Source organism: Drosophila gunungcola, assembly GCF_025200985.1.
Source record: "Drosophila gunungcola strain Sukarami chromosome 2R unlocalized genomic scaffold, Dgunungcola_SK_2 000004F, whole genome shotgun sequence".
Classification (NCBI taxonomy): Eukaryota; Metazoa; Arthropoda; class Insecta; order Diptera; family Drosophilidae; genus Drosophila; species Drosophila gunungcola.
Genome location: NW_026453167.1, coordinates 4,468,420 through 4,488,682, shown reverse-complemented (window position 1 = coordinate 4,488,682; position 20,263 = coordinate 4,468,420). Strand labels below are relative to the sequence as shown.

General features: G+C 40.7%; 1 protein-coding gene across 9 annotated transcripts; it reads right to left on the bottom strand.

Moving 5' to 3' along the window:
- Nucleotides 1-14: 14 nt before the first annotated feature.
- Nucleotides 15-19,354, bottom strand: LOC128254167 (matrix metalloproteinase-14). Of its 9 annotated transcripts, none has more exons than XR_008267526.1 (7): nucleotides 19,067-19,354; nucleotides 12,566-12,763; nucleotides 5,199-5,602; nucleotides 4,044-4,959; nucleotides 3,814-3,982; nucleotides 1,271-1,521; nucleotides 873-1,014 (listed from the first exon to the last, which is right to left on the bottom strand). XR_008267526.1 is itself a non-coding variant. In XM_052983031.1 (6 exons), the coding sequence occupies exons 2-6, from the start codon at nucleotides 12,722-12,724 to the stop codon at nucleotides 851-853; spliced, it is 1,722 nt and encodes a 573-aa protein (XP_052838991.1). In that variant the 5' UTR covers nucleotides 12,725-12,763; nucleotides 19,067-19,354; the 3' UTR covers nucleotides 15-850. The 9 variants fall into 9 exon arrangements, 7 of the variants coding, with proteins under 7 accessions (XP_052838991.1, XP_052838990.1, XP_052838987.1 ...); XR_008267527.1 differs by having other exon boundaries at nucleotides 3,904-3,982; XM_052983031.1 differs by lacking the exon at nucleotides 1,271-1,521 and having other exon boundaries at nucleotides 15-1,014; nucleotides 3,904-3,982.
- Nucleotides 19,355-20,263: the final 909 nt, after the last annotated feature.

The following is a 20,263-nucleotide window of genomic DNA, read 5'->3' as shown; positions in this document are numbered from 1 at the left end:
TGTTTGTTTATTTGTTATCTTTTCGGTTTTGTTCAGTTTCTCTCATTTCAGCGTACATTTATGGTATACAAATTAAAATTACACATAATAATACGTAAGTTAAATAATATTTCGGTTTTAAATATTAAACCCGAACAAATATCGCTTAAGGGACTCTCTTAAATATCACTTATACAATAATCATATGTACTCGATGATGATTTTCATATTAGTTTATATATGGTCAAGTCAAGTCAAGTCACGTATCGTCTCGTTATAAGTTAAAACATTTACAGTTGCGAAATTGTTGCACAGCTGTAGGAACTCTCGGAAGTTCATGTCCCATGTGCACACATTAACAATTAAATCTAAACTAAAGTACGTTCAATGCTCAGTATAATGTTTGTTTGGTTCTCTCCAATTCTTTGCATATGGCTCGTTAAATTTAATATCGCAATTTGTCATTACCAAAACAGTTGTTGGCTACACATAAAGAACTTCTGCTATGATATGACTTCTGATCGGTTTTTTGTCGTTAGAATGTGGAATGTTATAAACTATTTCATTATATTTAAGGCTGATTTTATTTACACAACAACAAAAGTATTTGATAAGGCACCTGTTTCACATGCTGATCGCTCAATTTACAATTGATATTCTGTTCGATTTCGATTTCGTTTCCGATTTTCTGTTTATGTTTTTCATTATTATTTTTATTTGGATTTCCTATCATCGTATTCGATATGATGTTACGCATTTGAATTTTAAGCACTTTCGGTGTCCAACGTGCGGTAAAATTGTAGAAACTTTGTTCCTGTGTGGTTCTCAAAATGCACTGCCTATCTATATTTCGCTGGGATCGGAGGCTCTTTTAGCTAACGATGAGTTTGGAGACGAGGCACATCAGGATGGTGGTGATCACAGTGTTAACGGCGGAGCTGCTCGTCAGCTTCGTTTGCGACATGGCTCCACTTCCGGTTCGCTCGGCCACTTCCGGTGCGATGGGCTCGTCGTTGGACTGGTGATCGCCCACAGCTATTGGCAAAAATCAGGATTTCAAAATACCAAGTTAGTAACGTTATACGTTAAGCTATTTAAGTTTAAGGATGTCTTGTGCGGAAGTGTCTTAGATCTAAGCTATAGAAGTTGTAGAACTGTATTAAGTTTTTTTTCAGGAGACGTGATTGTTGTTGGGAGTTATTAAAAGAAATCAATTAGAAAAATAAATATAACTTAAGTAACTTAAGGGAGGGAGGGGGGAAATCAAATAAAAATAGTTGATATAACATACTCTTCACTCTGTAAACTCGTTTCTTTCTATTTGGCTTGGTTTGGCGTTTCGGCAGGCGGCGCAGATCGTGGGCGTGGCATGTGTTATATATGTTTCGATTTGATGGTTTACTTTATTCAGACAGAGATCACTCAAGCGGGTTCGATGGACAAACACTAATGGCTGGACCGAGCACGAGATCCTCTAGAAGAATCTGTTCGTTAGGCCCCACATCCAGCCGGGCAGAATACCCTGATTCGGCACTTGCGGTGCTGTGTGTACCAAGTGCGTTTGTACAAAAACCGCAAATAATATATTTTTTGTTTAAAAAACAAAAAAAAAAGTAGAGAAGAAAAAGCATAAATACAACAATTCTTCGGGAAAGTATAAATCGAGGAAGGACACTTGGGGATGTGCTCAAACAAATACTTATGTGATAGTAGTCTAAAAATTTGGATGATGATACTACAGTAGAGCATGGAGACTACGACTACGAAAGAGGGAAGAAGAAGACAGGAAAGACAGTAGCACTCGGAATAAGCTCTTCTTTGATTACTATATGCTTTTTATGGAACGGCGGCACATTCGCTTTGTAATTCTTCTGATATATATAGTATGATATATAGTATGTGGGTGGGTGGGTAAATGGAGTTGGTGTTCGTTTTGGTTCGGCTGTTCTTGTAGTTGTTTACTGGATGTGTTTTTTTCTGGTTGTGTGCTCTGTGGTTAATTGTTCTTGTTTTTATATCCACGTCTCTTAAAGCCTGCAAGAAATATACATACATACATACAGACAGATGACAATGACGGTATACAATTCGGGTTTTGGAGCTCGGCTTTTTGGGGCTTTTGTTGAATGCAAATTTAACGATTATGGGCCAGGCACGTGCATGCGGTTGTTAAGCGAGTGTCGTACAAATATCCGATTGTGGGTCATAACGGGATGTGTGTGGACCACATATATATACATATATAGCACTATAATACCCCTACCCAGCCGACTTTTTGCTTCCCATGCAGGTGTAAATCTTTTGTTTTTGCTCTAGATTAGTAAGTAATCGTTTTCGGTTTGGTTTGGTTTGGTTTGGTTTCTTCATGCAATTAACGTGGGCATTTCAGGTGTGTAAGTGTAACATTGGTGGAGTGGGTGTGGGTGTGGTGGGTGGTGAGTGGTAAGTGGGTGGTTTTTACGTGTGGTTCAGCCCAGCCATTTAGCCATTTGAAATTTGGTGCCAAGGGTGGGTGCCAAAACAAGGAAACGGTTACGCATAAACACTAGAACTCTAGTCTATGCGGTTTTTGGACTACAGGGTAAAGAGTTTAGTTCAGGGGTGTGGAAAATCGAATATTAATAGTACCATATCTGTATAAATACTTAGTGCTACGGAAATACGGAAATACGCTTATACCATAGGGTGGGGGTTTCCATTTCTGGTACTTGTTGTGGTGTTTAACAAATAGTGTTGCTTTTCTAGGGGTTATTTAGTTAGTAACTCATTGCAGATGCTATAAATGATATATTGGTTTTGATGGCTCTACAGTTTAGTTGGTTAGATTGTGCGCATGCTAGGATCGTGACTTATAGGCTAGGAAAATGGTTTCTGGTGGTAATTGATCTGCGACCACAGTTAGTGAGACCGACTGACCAGTAGTTTTTGTTGCTGTTGTCGTTGCTGTTGATAATTGCTTTATATTTTTTGTTCTTGGCTATTAAACTGTAAGCAAGATATTAAATTATTGTATGGCTTTTTCATTAATAGTTGTTTCTTAGGCTTAAAAAACTTTTTTGTACATGGTATGCTAAATTGAGTTGGTTAGTTCAAAAGTAAACAAATAATTCCAAAATACCGAAAGCAAAATGTATAGATAGGGTTAGTTTGGTTAATGGAAAGAACACACATATATTAGCAAGTGAAAAGTTTTGCAAAGTTGGTTTAGTTTTGGGATTAGTACTGCTGGTTTAAAATGTTAATTAAATATAGGTTTTAGTAAAAAGTTACTTCTGTTGAAGGTGTTAGTTATGTCGTATACTTTAAAAGAAAGCTGTTTTCTGCCAAGTAAAACTCAGCTTGAAAACACTGAAACAAAACTAAAGTAAAACACCACAAAATCAAGAGTATAGAGAAATTAATAAATATACAATATATATATATAAATACAAAATATATATATAGACTGAGCAAAAGACATTGGACATACACAGTTTGGTAATTAGTTTTTTTTTTTTCAATAAGTATTATAAATGTATTTCTTCCATAGGCAACAAAGACAAACACATTCGACTTGAGTAATAGAATTTCACTACATAGACATTAACTTAATTAAACATACCATATAGATAGGATTTATTATTATTATCATTATCGTTATCATTATCATTATCATTTCATGACTCGTAACTGCTTGTCGCTAAGTAACAACTCATACAAATACAAGACTTCTTTCTATGAGATCTTTTTGACTTTACAAAGTTTTTCGATTCGATGATCGTGGATCCATTCGATCTATTCAATTCGATTCGATTTGGGCTCAAACAAAACTACCGCGGAGTCGGTCCCACTCACCTGCGTCGAAGTCATCACCATTACCATCGTCGGCATGCTCGATCATGGAGTGCTGTTCGAACTCGTTGTCCGAACCCTCGACGATATTACCTGTGGACGAGGGCGTGTTCTTGCAGCCGAACCACCAGTGGGCGGTGGGTCTGGGGAAGGGGGGCGTGGCCGAGTCCACCTAAAGGTTATAAATGTATAGTTAAATAACTAAGTTAGTTTGTAAAGTTTGCTTTACTCACAGCAAATCGGGCATCGTGGAATCGGTAGTACTGGCTGCCCTTGAAGAAGTACGTGTAGCCATTGGTGTACTTGAGTGCTGCATCCAGATTATTGGGCACTCCCTCCCAGTTGGAGATGGGCTTGGGATAGCTGGCCTTCACCGGCGGCCTCTTGGCCGGATCGAAGCGCCAGAACTTGCTGCCCTTGAAGAAGTAGATCTTGCCATTGCCCCCCCAAACCATGGCCGCATCCACATGATCGGGAATGCCCGTGAATCCCTCGCTGATCTCCTTCGGATAGACGCCGTCCATCTGGCGACCCTGGTACCGCCAGTACTGAGTGCCCTTGAAGAAGTACGTCTTGCCGTTCTTGTACGTGAAGGCCGCATCGATGTTGCCCGGCAATCCTGGCCAGCCCTTGGAGATCAGCTGCGGATAGCCCTCCTCCACGGAGTCTGTGGTCAGCTTGTAGTACTTGTCGCCCTTGAAGGCATAGGTCTCGCCCTGCGCCGAATTGAACAGCGTGTCGACCTTGGAGTCCTTGCAGATGGAGTCGTCCAGTGGCACCTTCGGCGGAGTGAACGGGCGCTGCGTGGTGGCCGGATAGACATTGGTGGGTCTCAGCTGGTTGGTCTTCCTGCCGTACAGCGACTGAATGGCCGCCTTGTCGTCCTCGTCCAGCTTGAAGACGGGCTCGAAGCCGCGATAGAAGGGAGCCATCAGGGCCGAGCTCTGGTCGGAGTGGGACAGACCCAGGGAGTGACCGAACTCATGGGCAGCCACCTGGAAGAGATTGGTGCCACGCGGCGAGCCAATGGTCCACAGTTCGGCATCGTCGAAGTGGGCATCTCCGCCAAAGACGGGGAAGAAGGCGTGGGCCAGGGTGCCACCCTGACCATCGAAGGCATCGCCATCACCATGCTCGCTCTCCACGAACCTGGTTAGGAAGGGGGGTAGAGTGGTAAGTATCCTTAGCAGTAAGACTTCTTAAAAGAATATATTTAATCACTAAACCGCATGAACAAGACTTAACTTTTCTTTTATCATACATCGAAATACAGTCTTTTTATAAAATATTTAATTTTTCCAATAGCATCAAAGGTATATTAACTTCACCCTACATAAGTTTGCTTTATTTCTTATTTAACTGTAATATCAACCAAACCAACTACTCACTTGATCTCGATGTGCACGGGGCCGGAGGTCTTCCTGGTGAAGGTCAGATCGGTGTCCTCGGACCACACGGCGAATGCGCGACCGATCTCCGCGTCCACGTCCACGCGCTTCAGTCGCTTGGGGTACTTGGAGATCTTGTAGGTGAGGTTCTTCACACGCCAGCGACTGCCCTGCAGGGCATACCGCTTGGAGCGACTGTCGCCGGTGCCCACGCGATCCCTCACTCCGCAGCGTGGCAGGGACATCAGCTTCATGGTCTCCGAGTCCAGCTCGCCGGTGATGTTCAAGCCCGCGAAGCTCTGGAACTCCTCGATGGCACTCACCCATGTCTGCTGGTCGTGCAGGCCACTGCTCGCCGGATTGCGCGCTGAGGCGGGTAGATAGCCAAACTGGGACAGATAGATCTGGGGGAGAGGGGAAACGGTGGTTGAATGACTGCAAAGATCAATGGGCTGCGCCCGATGGCCACCCCTTGGGGCCAACTTGATTTATGGCCATCAGTTTGGCCGGCAACGGCATGTCCTGGCTACTCCTCACACTGTCCATCTGACTTGCATAATTTATGACTGCCACAGTGGCTTATAATTTATATAAATGAACCGCTGGGGAGAGGGGGCCCCCACTGCGTATGCTCAATATGTATATACAATGTATTATATGTATATATGGCCATAGCCATACGTGACTGGCGAAGGTGTGAAAACTCTTAATCGATCCCCGTCGAGCATCGGTAACATTAAGGAAGCGTTTCGTTTGCTAATTGTTAATTGTAAATTGTAAATTGTAAATTGTAACATTGAGATATCGAATGAAAACAGTTTGCCCATCAGGGAAGTGCACTTGTGCGATGACTGGAGAACAATGCGAGGTTAGCCTAACAGTTAGCTGCTCACTAGCTAAATAGAATTTGTTGTCTGGCCAATTACAACGGAAAATTGTCTTACAGCGGGCCTAGAGTTTTATGCGCTTGACGTTTTTGGCAGAAGCGTATACAATTCGATTTGGCATGTGGATCAGGTTCAGCAGCCGTTTATGTGTCGCACATTCTTAATGACGCCGCCGCAACTCACATATAGGTATATAAGTATAGGTACATGTTGTATAATGATTTGCCGAATCTTGCATAATGCCAGCTGACTGTTAATTTTATTGTGTTCTTTCCGCCTGCGAGGAAGTAAACATTTAGCTGGTTTATTACCTTAACCATTCAAGTCGCGTCTTCTGCCAGTGGCTCTGTGATCTTTTTTTCTGGGTGGGTTGACTACCAGTATTTCTACCAGCGATCAGCTGGGTCAGCACAAAAGGTAAACGAACTGTAAACAAAGCGGGGTTCAAGTGGAAAGTATCTTTCACTCATCTCTCAAGAGATCCACTCGAAATTCAGATTCAGATTCAGATTCAGAACACTTTGACTGACAGTCAGTCGGATTGACTCATCCACGGCGACCTTAGGAATGCCTCTTCTTTATGCAATTAACATAATTACTCGCAGTGCACAATGCCGAATGGCGAATGGCGAATGGAGAATGGAGAATGCCTCCCCCTCACGAACACCTTGATTACCCAGAAATCAGTGAAAAGGTGTTATGCCAGTTTCTTGGGATTGTAATGCAGCTTTTGTCATAGAACAAACAGACGACTGACAGCAATCAAATGCATTGTTCGGGGCCTCAGACATGAGCTCTTTCGGTTATCTTCCATCGATAAGATAACTCCCCATTGGCAGCAAACAAAAGACTACCCAACCTGTCCGTAATTGAGTCATTTCTGACGCATTTCTTCCATTCAAAAGTGAGTGCGTCACCAGGCAAACGGAAGTAGTCGGGGCTAAAACGGAAATGTTTGTCCACTAATTGAACGTTTTTCATAGACTTTATTTTTTCGGGAGTCATCGGACTACTCGACTCCGCATTACACCTGTTCCATTGCCACGACTTCATGGGCCGAATGCATCCGCATCGATTGAGATATACGTGCACTTGCATGTGATTAGCGATTCTCGCGGGGATTCGGACGATCAGATGCTCCGTGGCCATGCAAATTATTTGAAATTACACGGACTGCAAGGGGTGAGGGCCACGGCACTGCAGTTGGGTCACGTTTCAGAGGGCGTTGAAATTGCACTTCAATTTATTATTGGACATTGACACAAATTGTGTTTTTTTTTGCCCGCCTCTGTTTGGCGGATAATCAAAACAAAAATGTCAACAAAGAATGGCTTTCGCCACGCCCCAGCACTCTAGATATTTTACTGAGTTACTTACTACAAGTGCACTGGAAAAAAGTCTAAAACATTAAAAACTATGTGAGTGTTGAAAAATAATAGAAAATAAGATTACTTGAATTTCAAACAGTCTGATTTATAATTGCTTATCAAAACAAAATAGTTTTAAGGTCTATAAAAGAATTTAGCAAACTTTGATTAAGGAATTTTATGTATTCAAAATGTATTTAAGGGAGCCTGATTTATAATTGTTTATCAGAACAAAAAAGTTACAAAGGAAAAAGTCTGTAAATGAATTTAATGATTAATAATTGATTATCAAAACAATAAAATTTCAAAGGAAAAAGTCTATTAAGGAATTTAGCAAGTATGGCAAACAAATAAACTTCGGTAAAGGAATTAAATGTTTTAAGAAGTAAATCTTTTTCAAGTATATGTATATTCGAAATAAATACATGGTATATTATATCAAAACTTTTCTTGATACAAACTAAGCCTTGGAAATCCAGTGAATCTATATACCTTTTTGTTTGTGTAGCACAAATAGTAACTACCAGTTTGCCAGGGAAAATATCTATTCAGATGGTTGACCTGCTTGCCTGGTTTACTTGGCCGAAGGAGTTGAACTTGTGGGAAATGGCCCACGGGGGCTTGAGACCCAAAGCAAAACTGCAGATGGGCATGTGTATGCACACATGTGTTTGTGAGCCCCGGAAAGTATGCTACAATTGCAATGCAACCTTCAAATATTTAACACAATTTGCACAGGTGCAAAGTTTGCAAAGTTGCAGAGTTGCAGAGCTGCCGACTTGATTTGATTTCGAAAGGTGGAAATGGCTTTTGCAGGTAAGCAAACCAAGAGGGAACTGCTCCTCGGGGTCAATGAACTTCCACCCATTTAAATTGAAGGCGTACTCGTTTATTTCCGTACGAAACAAGAACAGGACATGCATAAATTATAAACAAGTAACGTTTTGTGTATACTTCTCGTATATAACCGCCGACGTGCCCGGTTTCGTGGAAATTGATGAGAAAATTATTGGCCATCGAGAGTGGGAAAACTCTGGGGTTTACCCTCTTCGTTTATCCGTTTTTCGGGGGTGCGTGGTTAGTTTGCGTTCGCAATGTGGGTCACCGGGGGTCATTGACTTTTATTCCGATATATAGGGGGATATGGTAGGGTTCTAACAACTAATTCCCCTTGCAAATGGGTTGCAAACAAACCTAGACCTAGTTGCACAAATATTTGCGTGGCACGTGCATAAACGAAAGTGTCTGCGACAATTAAAGGCAAATAGCGGAGGTTTCTCCCTGCGATTTTCCCACCGCCACTGCGCATGCAATTTGCGTTGTCCAATCTCGCTGCCAACTAGCAAACAGGCTTAACTTGTTTAAATGCTTTTTTAACCCGGCGATTACATCATTACCCCTCGCACCTCAGCCGCAAATCGAAGCGCAGGCGCCTCATTTGGCGGCATTTCTTTTTGGTTTTCTATAACGGGCAGATTGGAAAAGAAAACTCAAAACTATAACGAAAGCCAAAACCGAAAACTGAAACCAAAGGAAAAGTAAAACACAAACTGGGCCAACTGGGCAGTCTTAAATGCAGCTGTAAGTTGTATAACGATTTCAATTTAATTCAGGACCAAAGAGAGAGGAATTAAATTGAAAGAATTTCGAGCTGGTTTTGGCCAACTAAATTGGGTTACGAAGCGTAGAGTTTGTACATAAAGGCAAGGCTTTTGCGCAGAAAGAACTTTTAAATTTAAGCAACAAACTGGACATTTAAAACTCCAGCTCTCTAGACACATAAAACACATAATTCAGCTCAGACAAATTCCTTGACATTTACCTGAAGGGTTTCCAAAGTGGGTTGGCCCAGGAAACTCCCACAAAATATTTGACATTTCCATACGCCATACACAAAAAAAGGTGTCTTTCTACCACTTTTTTCTCGGCCAGCTTTTTTTCGCCCCCCCTGCAAGTGGCTAATTCACATAGCGATAAATAAGCGTCAAGATGCTAAGATAACCGGACAATAAAAAGCGCTATTCATGCAAAAGTCTGGAAAAAAAGGATTTTATTGCAAGCCGTTTTAGGCGGTTGTTTATGGCAAGACGCGTGAAATGCTAAGCTATGGCTGACCTTAGGGAAGTCTGAAAAGGAGAAAGGATGTTGGCGCAGCAAAAACTGTCTATTCTGACTATTTGTTTGCCAGCAACGGCAAGGCTGTTGCAGCCTTTGTGCTTTTGGCACCTCGCGAAGGTCGCACGCAACTAATTCATAGGCAAATCAATCAAACTTGGCGAAAAACACACACTATTGATTGGTTTGTTTGCCCAGAAAAGTGAGTTGGGAAAGTGTAAATTAGCCTAATACACGAATGGATTTTCCTAAAGATTGCTTTAATTTTGTGTAATTTAGAAACCAGGAAAGTTTTACGAGTTTCTTAGGCGTGTTGTGCCTATTTTGTTCGCCCACAGCGATGACGAATGCCTGAGCTCATTTCAATTTCGTTCATTCGAACGAGTAATTAACCTTTTGACAGCTCTATTTTGTATACTTGCTCTCCAGACCGATGACTCACTTGGTAATGGATATAGTTTTTCCTGTTCCGATCCGATCGCAACAGATCTAATCAATGAGGATAACTAATGAGTATGTGGAAAACATATCAAATCACGATTTCCTCCTTGCTCCATCGGTGGTCTGCACGATTTGCATTCTCCGGGGAGATTTATTAGAAAGCGTTCTGCGGGGAACAAAGAACCTGACATTGGAGAGACGAACACGTCACACACGGCGGTTGAGTGTCGCCTTTTAGCCGCTTTTGGGGCGACTGGCCAGCGACAACGAGCCAAGTTATAGGCAACGCGGCCAACATACCAATTAGCCACTCACGTAAAACATAAATAAAACCTAAAAACAATGTTAAGCACGCGCTTATGCGTGCTGGGGCCCAGAATCAAAGCGAATCAAATCGAATAGAATCGATTGGCTAAATCATTTGTGAGAGGCAGGCAATCGCAAATGGCTAATCAGGAAGTTCTGGCATCGATTCTCCCCATTTTTCCCAACTAATTTATGCAAGTCTGTGGCCAGTAAACGTGATAAGCTTCGGGTAGATAGCTCCAAGTGCAAACGTGCCGATGCTGCAGCAATTGTTGAAATTGTAAATGGTAATTACATTCGGCTAAACAGCTAAACAGCAATCATGACAAGCAATTAACCGGAGATAAATATTTATAAATTGAAAGCGTGGAAATCAAGTTGCTGGCGAGGAGGAATAATTCGATTAATGGAAAGCTTTAATTTATGGCGTTATGTTATCAATTTTTTTTGTTAAGTAATTTGAAGTTAATGCTTCTGAATCACATGTAGCAATCCAAAAAAATTTTATATAATGGCTATGCACTTATCTGTTATTACTTTGTAATCTTCATAAAATTGTTTAAAAAAATTTTAATTCGTATTTTTATTTTAACTAGCATTGTTGTCAATGATTTTATTGTTTTCATTTTTTTATTTTTAAACATCAAATATCAATAGGGTTGGTAAAAGAAAGTTTTGCAATTTTTAGTACCCGCAGACAACTTGAGAAGTCTTTTACTACTTCTGAATCATTTCTAAAATTAAAAGGCATTTGTAAAACTTTTTATTTAGTATATGCAATATTTTTTGTATTTATGGGAGCTTAAACAAAAAATGTATATTTGGCCGGTGATAAGCACGTCGAGCTTGAATTTTAAATGTGTTTTTGAATCTCTTCTAAGAATCTTAGGCAAATTTAATGGCACTTAGTGAAATAAAGAGGGGGAATTTCTAAAAATATCATGGGTTGCAATTATGCCAATCAGTGATAGTACTTCTTATTACTACAGATATTTCACCACTTTAAGATCATTGAGAAATGACATTCATTTAAGGGAATGCATTTAAATCATTGTGCTGGCCAGTCAAGGGCGTGTGAGTTTTCCTGGTGGAAAGCCAACAATGTCACGAGCGATAACGATAGCAATAATCGGACTGCAATTAGCCGGCGGACATGCACTTTTCCGACCATCCGACTAAGGCTAAGGCCAGAACCTCTGAGCCGGGCCAAAATCGAGTGTGTGAGTGGAATAAAAATTCCCGTTGACATGCGATGCGCGTGAGCCTGTTGCACAGTCACACTCGTGAATACCAAATATTTCCACCAGATACCCGTATGCACAGTGTAGTATGTCTAGTGTAAGATTAAGTATAATTTCCAAATGCAACCAGCTCGAAACTCTGAGCGCCTGGCACGCCTGTCATGCAAATCGGAAGTAAAGCCGCATAGTGGCCATATAAACTATATAGTATATATAATACATAATATCGGGCTAGGCAGAGCCAGACAAAGCGGCTATCTCAAGAGCAACAAACTGACTCTATTCTGATTCTGATTCATTTCCATTTCGAATTCTTTCCTGTTTAAATGCTGTGCCCTGAGTTTCCTTTAATACTCAAATTGTAAAGTACTTTGTGTTATAAAAAAAGAAAGTGTTACCCAATTGATCAGTACCGTAAATATTTATTTCAAAGTGAACATATTTGAATTTGTCATGTTTTTTCTCTGAATGTACAAGCGTTTATATTTTCGATTTCTTTCTTGTTTTAATGATATTATTATTACTCAATTATTTAGTACTTGTTATTATTATATTCCCTTTTTTGTTGCCGATTGCATGCTTTACGTTTTGAGCAGTGCATGAGGAAAAGCATTACAAGCTTTTATATAATTTATAGATGAATCGAAAAATGTTTATTTAATTTAGCAATTTACTGTTTACAGTTCCCTTCAATACAGAAATGTTATTTGCTTGATGTTAATATAATACCCTTTTTTGTTTTTGAGTATAAACATCCCAAGCTTTTTCAATTTCCATTTCTTTCTAGTATATATGTTGTGCCCTGCTGTGTTCTTTTTTTATTAAAAGAATATTTAACACTGGTTAGTATTATATTCTCTTTTTTTGTTACTGATTGCATGCCTTACATTGTGTGCATTACAAACTTTTGTATAAATTTTAGATGAATGTTTATTTAATTTAGCAATTTACTGGGAACCATTACACTGTTTTTTTTTTGTGTTTTGTTAATAACTTAATTATTTACTCACCTCTGCCTGTGTGGTGGTGGATACTGGTGCCGTTTGTGCCGCTGCCAGAATTGAAAGCAGGGTGCCTACGACTACGAACACTGAACTTTGGCAGTTTGTCATTTTGTTGCTGTTTTTGCTGTTGCTTGTTATTATTCCCGTTGTTGGTCTAATTGTCATGTAGTTCCACTTGCTGGTAGCACTTTGAACTTTATATCACTGCAAAGGCAAAAAAAAGGTCAATTAATATTTCATAAAGCCGGCGGCCAAGTAATAAAGCAGCAAACAGGAACAGGCTAGAATGGAAAAGGGACCAGGCCAAGTACAAGTGCAAAAGGGCGAACGGAAATGCCACTCCCACTTTCCAACAGGTTGAATGTGGCACACATTCTTTGTGGCAGGTGGAACGGCAAACGGAAGTGGCCGGCGTTGCCGAGAATCGGAGGTTTGCTACTCCAAGGCGTAGTAGAAAATAGTACAACTCGAGTGGGGCCACACTTGAGGTGACCAAACTGAGCGGTAGTATACCCTTTATTATGTTTGCTCGTAGCACGCTTTTTATTTTGAGCCCACAAACTGCACTCTCACATCTTGTAAAGCCATTAAGCCATCGGCCTGAGAATATCCCCTTATCACAGACAAACATTTGCACAATTAAACACCATATCTGCGTAATCCCCACGTAGAGTATTTCGGATTCGTTGAGCCCCCCATCTGTCCGGTGCCTGATATTTTGATCGGCCAAGATATAGAAGTCATGTGGTCTGATGTCTGGCTAGCTTGGACGTCATAAACGGCTCTTGTGTGTAAGTTTAGACTCCAATTAGAGCTTAATTTTAGACTGGTAAATATCAAGTTGGCCATAACCGTAAAGGATTGTGGGGCCTTTTGTTGATATTCAGATATTTAATGTGCTAAAAATAGCCATCATATAATTCACTTGATATGGACGAATGTTGACCTAGGGCGCGAGACAAGTGCCAGAAATCGCTACTATATAAACAATAATGTTTATGGACATGTTTATCCCACTATATCTTGCACCTATGCTGATCTGTCTCAGTCTTGTCCCCATTGTACTTGTGTGACATCAGCAGAAATGACGGGCTGGAAAGTGCGATAAGTAGTATCAAGTATACGCCGTGTGGCAGGCACCTTTCCGAATATGTGATATATATATATCTACTGTACAGTAAAGTCTGCCTTGTTGTTGCTGACTAATCGCTGGGGATTTCTGAGCGGACACTTTTAACAGGCTTTTTTATGTACGGCAATTAGCCGCTAGATCCAGCCAAATGAACATGCAAATATATAATGAATATACGCACACCCCATTGGCCTGCTGTTATCTGATTACAATAATTTCTGCTAAGCAAATACCATAAACAATTCCCATTTTCTCTTTTTTTTTTTTGGGCAAATGTTTTGGGGTGGGTTGAAGGTCGGCTGGCTGACAGTTTAAGGTTAGCGCCGTGTGGTTAACTCCGCTGATGATGGGGTGAAGGGGAAAGTGGAGAGGATGGGTTAGGCCACATGGGGTTGTCATAACAATGAACGCATTTCACTCGCTTGTTGGATCAATAAAAGCTAGTTTTGAGTGCTTGGCCAAATGAATCGATGGCGCAATTGCATTCTACGCGAAAGTTTGCCCTGTTTTTGTTTTTATCATAATGGTTACGTATACAACATGTAGCACACGTCTGGGTGTGTGCGCGATGTTCTAAATTGGGTCATAAACAGGCTTTTGCTTAAAGCTGATAAGGTAGATTTGGCCAGCAAACCGGTTAGCCGGTTCCATTTAATCTTCTCTGAATCGCAGTGCTTCGAAGAAGCGATCGTGAGTCAAATTTATGGATGGCAAAGCTCGTTTACAAATAAATTATAATAATAAATGATTTTAGATGCCAACCAGTTTTGCCAAACCGCCCGTCTCTATGACGTCCATTGAAAAATACCCCCAAAAAAATCCACTTGCCATAGCCTTTTGGCATTCTTCACCTTATCAGCGGGTGAATATGCCATGTGAGCGATAAGATATGATGGGGATCGGCTGGGAGTTATGTTGTGAAGTACCAAATAAATATTTGGGTGTATAACTCGGACGGGCTGTGTGTCCAAGTGTTACTAGAACTTGACCTTAGTGATAGCACCCAGTCGTATCGGTTGCGGTATCGTTAAGTTGTGCAAGTAGCTGTTGCCCATTTCGAAATACTTCCAAATTGGATTTGGTGTTCAAGTTCACCTCCAAAGTGGAGTGCACATAGGGTGTGTGTGGGCCTGATTAATGGGCTGATTTATCAGTTTGCTCCCGCTTCTTGACCTTTTCAATTAACTGCCAAGCCAAGTCGAGCCAAGCCGAGTGGGATGCATTTGCAGATCAATGAACTATTATTGTTGCCTTTGTTGCCTGCATGTTGCTTGCAACACTTACAAATTAATTAATTAGCTCTCGGGCACATACATTTTTCTTTTTTCTCCTCTTGTGGCTGTTGTTGTTGTTGTTGTTGCTGTTGTTGTTTGTTGTAGCTGTCGTCGCTGCGTATTCCGCTGTGGATGTGTTGTCGTTGTTTATTATTTATAATTTATAATCGCAGTCCTTTTGTTTCTACTTTAATTTCGAGTGACTCTGCTGACTGTGTGTCTTTATGTCTGGCTGCACTAATTGCCCGCTGGCACTTCCATTTTGCCGCTTGTTTCCGCGTTCAAAAACAAAACTCAAAACTGAACTGGTTCACTTTTCGAAATATCTTCTTTTGAACGGATTGAAGCGTTATTTGCTTAGGTTAATATATGATTTCGGGTTAGACTTCGTTTCTGTTTATTTTGTATTTCTCGCCGCTAAACACATCCGCCCTGAGCAGCGCGCAAATTTCAACTGATCTTCAGCGGTCGCTGGCAAACGACTACGACTGTTGCAGTCCGCAGCGACGGCAACTGCGACTGCGACGCCGACTACGGCAGAGGCGGTACCGATCGTGTTTTGAGCTTTTGGGAGACAAAAAATAAAAGCAAGGGGAAAAGCTTTTTTCTTAACGGAGGCGATGCTAACTGGAGATTCCGTGGCGGTGGGGACCTTTGGAAACCTGTTGCCAATAATCGAAGTTGTCCCTTCCCGCTCCCCCGACATCACCACTCTGGGGAGAGGGGGGCGTATGAGTAATGCGGCTTCTTGGAATCATCCACATATGTGTCATACAGCAGCCGCAGTGGCCACAAAAAAAAAACACTCAGTGGCAATTGACAGTTTGTCTTGAGGTTTAACGTATTCCCTTTTCCCCTGGGCAAACAGTTAAAACTTAACAGCTTTTGTTTCTTAAAAATCGCATTCGATTTCAAATGAATTTCCGCCACGTCTCGCACCTAACAGAAAAAAATATTTATGAATGAATCTGCGGTTTGGATTCCCCGTGTCCAAGCGATTTCTCAATGAGCGTATGAGTAATGCGTAAATGATTAAGTTCATAAATGATAATCTCATTTTATTGGGGCTAAAGATGTGCTTATGGGCACTCACAAAACTGCAAAGTGTGTTGGACTTAGCGGTTTAAATGATTGTCTCATGAACTTTAAATATTAAAAACAAAATTGATAAACTTATTAAAAATGTGTTTGACAAGTCTCCTACAAATAATAATTTATTTTTTTAATATAGCATATTTTAAAAGACACAAATGTTTTGTGACGTAACGAAATTAATGAGTAATACACCATATCAACAAAAGACACACAGTTAAGTAATTTCAGAATAAATAAACAATATTAAAAAACAATTTGGATGAATAAGAAAGGAAATCCTCTTCAACATTTGAATGATTATTAAATGTTAAATGTGACATGCTCCAGAAAAGATAAGCCAAATATATTTAGGTAGCAGGCGTGAAGTCACAAAATGAATAAAAGTTTATTACTACATGTGAGCTATAAAGTATTAAAATATTTCCTTTTTTAATATTTTTTTTTTTATTTTTATTAAAGATTTAATGAATACAATAGTTTGTAAGTGCCAGTAACAAATTCGGATTTAAATGAATGAAGTGATTTGTTTCCTCTATCTGCTTTTATAAATCATCTGGATCGCATATGTGCTTTCAAGACCCGCCTATTAGCACCAGCCACCAGTGCTAATAAGCTATTCATCTCTGCGTATCTTCTTCTGAGAATCAATAAAATATTCCAGAGTACGTCAGTGCCATCCCATTAGTTTCAATTGAGTGCAATTTTCGGTGAGTCAGAATCCGAGTCCAGAGCCGGCGGGCCACGTGAAGTAAATTGCTACCTAAGCGCAAACAAATCTCTATTAATCGCCCGGAACAATTGTTTACCAGCCCAAGCCAAAGGTTTCAGCTGGGCATGCAGCTAAAAAGCGAAAAGTAAATCCGACAGCCAGATAATAGGCGGCATTTTGCCTTAACGACAAGTCGAGATTCGCTTTATGGAACTGGCAGTACTTGGCAGAACTTGGCAGAACGGGGCAAAAGTTGGCAGAACAAAGCGAGGGCTGTGAGACAAATCCGATGCTGTTGCTGCCACTTATCCATTCCATGGACCAAGTGCATCTGGTCTGCTGTCAGTTGCCTCTTTAAGAGCCCCACCAACTTCCCCATCTGTTCTGTTCTGATCCCTGGGCATATATACATTTGGATATATGTACATATATATGTGTTCATTCTTCTGTTATGGCTGTGGACAAGTTGACTTGTTGTCGTCGCCTGCTGTGCGATGCAGTTTGTGCCCTGCCATTGGGACAATGAAATATTTATGAGCTGCTTCTGCCTTTAATGACAACTATTTATGGTATTTTTAGACCATGCCCCCCGGCATTAAGGTTTGTTGCCTTCGCCGGCAGTGAAATGAACTTTTCCACACCACACCACAAGCGATTTCGCATTGACTTTTGCCATTGCCTTTGAACTGTGGCACCTAGCCAAGCAGAACATATAATTGTCATACAGATTAGGCCGATAATGCTAATTGTATATGAATATAGTATATATTTATTTGAATGGAGTGCGCGACTCTCTGACTTTGAGTGCGAAAAACTATTTCTAAAACTCAATCACGTCACGGTCAGGCTTTGATAGTCGTTTGGCAGCGATATATGAAGTATCTGATGAATCTATATAATTATATGTATTCATGTATCGGAATGTTACAAAGTGGCTAGGCTACGTGATGATTGTTTAGGCCGGGTCTTTACAGTGGGGCCGCAATCGCAATGTCAAATGCCAAGTGCAAACAAATGATCACTTTCGGCTGTTGATGATGCCCATTGTGACCACTTTGCCCATTGAGAAAGTGGAACTCCCCAGCGGAGATGAGTCATTTAAATTAATATACTTACCATAAGGCAGAGCAGACGAAAACTGCCTGTTCGAATTGAGCAAACAGAACTTGCATAAACTTAACTTTGTGAAATAATCAAGTCGGTTACTCGTGTTTCCCCAACAAATATTGTACAAAGCGGCTTTTGTTTTCTTTAAGTTCTTCACTGAGTTGTTTTAAACTTTATCAGCCATTATCTGCGACCGATTGCGATTAGATCTTCGAAGTTAGATAAGAGCTAGGCAAACTCTAGTCACTATCACTCTCTCACTTTAGAGGGCAAATTTGCTATGATTGGGTCTTATCCATATTCTTGTTCTGGCTAACTGCAGAAATATTCCCAACTTTCTGCTAAAAACAACTTATTCCGAGAGGTGCGATATGCGAAAGCGACCGATTCACAGCAAGTTCCGATTGCGACTCGTCTGGCTTTGCTGTTTTCTGTTTTCTGTTTTCTGTTTCAGCTTTGTGCCTTTGTGGTGGCAGCTAAATAATGTTCGAGTCGTCGTCTTCGTACTACCCCTACTTCTTGTTTTTGTGCCCAGTCTGCGGGTGTGTGAGTCTAATGGCCAGAAACTTTGCTTGTGTTCGCCTCTAGTTTACGAGTCACGCGAATAATCATAAAAACACGCTCACACACACACACACACACATACACACATTGTCATAGGTGGAATCCTAGTTTTGGTGGTTGAAAATAGTTAGACGCCCCTTGCCCTTCGTCCTTTGCATGTGATTACAGAGCAACAGGATTAGAGGAAAAGCTCTTTTCTGGCTAGGACTAACAGTTAGTAAGCTTATAGCTGACTGCTAGTTAAACATTTGATTACAAAGCAACAGGATTGGAGGAAAAGCTCTTTTGTGGCTAGGACTAACAGTTAGTAAGCTTATAGCTGACTGTTAAGAATGCATGTGATTACAGAGGAACAGGATTAAAGAAAAAGATCTTTTTATGGCTAGGACTAGCAGCAAGTAAGCTCATAGCTGACTGTTAATTATGCACAGAAATCAAATGGGTGATTGGATCTTATTTGACTTTAGAATATTCTTCAAAGCTAATTGGTACATATCAATTTGTTTCAATAATTTTAGAATACATTCAAATTTAATAAATTTGGAATAAAGAAAAAATAAATATTGATAATTCACTTCACCCTAATCCTTAGCTAAGCAACAGGGGCTAGTCTAAATAGGACTCACCTCTAGCTTGCTGTTAGTGAGCTTTTCGCTAACTGTTAGATCCACTTATGATTCACTTGAGGGCGTTGCTTTCTCTCTCACTCTCAGTTCTCCAACTTATTCGCACTTTTTCGATAGCGGAAAGCTTTTCACGCAGCGGAAGCACAAATTAATTTGTTTTAAAACTCGGTAATTTGTTTAAATATGCATATACTATATGTGCTTCTAAGATTTGCCTTGCTGCAGCAAGCTGCTCAGTAACTGCAAGTTCGTTGTGCGTTTTTTGTGCTAGACTGAGGCTGGTGGGGCTCAGCTTAGATTCTTTTATATGGTCGGACGCAAGGCGATGCGAAATCGGATGTCGTTCCGATCCGAAATGCCAGTCATTCAGATGCGTTGAGTTTGATGCCAGCGTCCTTCCCTGTCAGCACCCCCTTTTCGCGAGTGTCTCTGGGATCTTCCTCATTTTGTTTGGATAACACAACAGTTACTCTTCGATCCCGGTTCCGTTTTTTAACCGGATGAATCAGAGGGTCAGGCCTAAACGATAGTGTCTGACCCATCGGGGTAGACATTGCGCAGGCAGTAATCTCCACTTGCACTGATTCTTCGGCTGGAAGTCCAAGCTGAATCATTTGAAATGCATGCCGATGCCCGTCTCCACTGCGATTCATTCTGATTCGGTTTCCTTCGTTGCGATGCTAAATTTCGCGTTATATTGTTCTTATATTTTGATTTATACGCACTCAAACGTGCTGGAATGCCGTCCTCTGGCTGTCTTCCTCAAATGCCCCACAAATTCCCCCCCATCTGGAGGTTCCCTACTCGACGAATCAAGTGTTATGTCTTCTTTTGTATTGCAATTAAATATTTTGATATGGCTGTCGCACAAAGAAATAAACTAAGGATTTTAGATACAAAAGAGGAATTCAATGGCAAGCAGGAAGTGTGATTGAGTGATTGTTTGATTAACCGCACTGATTGATGGGGCCACTCCTTTTCGGATCACAAAAAGAAATCCTTCAAGCGGTGGCTTAATGCGGCTGCTAATATTAAGTATGCAATTTATTTTATTTGATGTGGTCTTTAGTGTTATTTGGAGATTTTTAATTAAACATACAAGCAAATGATTAAGCACACAGAAAATAGATTGCAAGTATTGAATACTTGCATTGAACTTAAAACTAATTAAAATATTTTTTGGGTCATTAAGTGAAT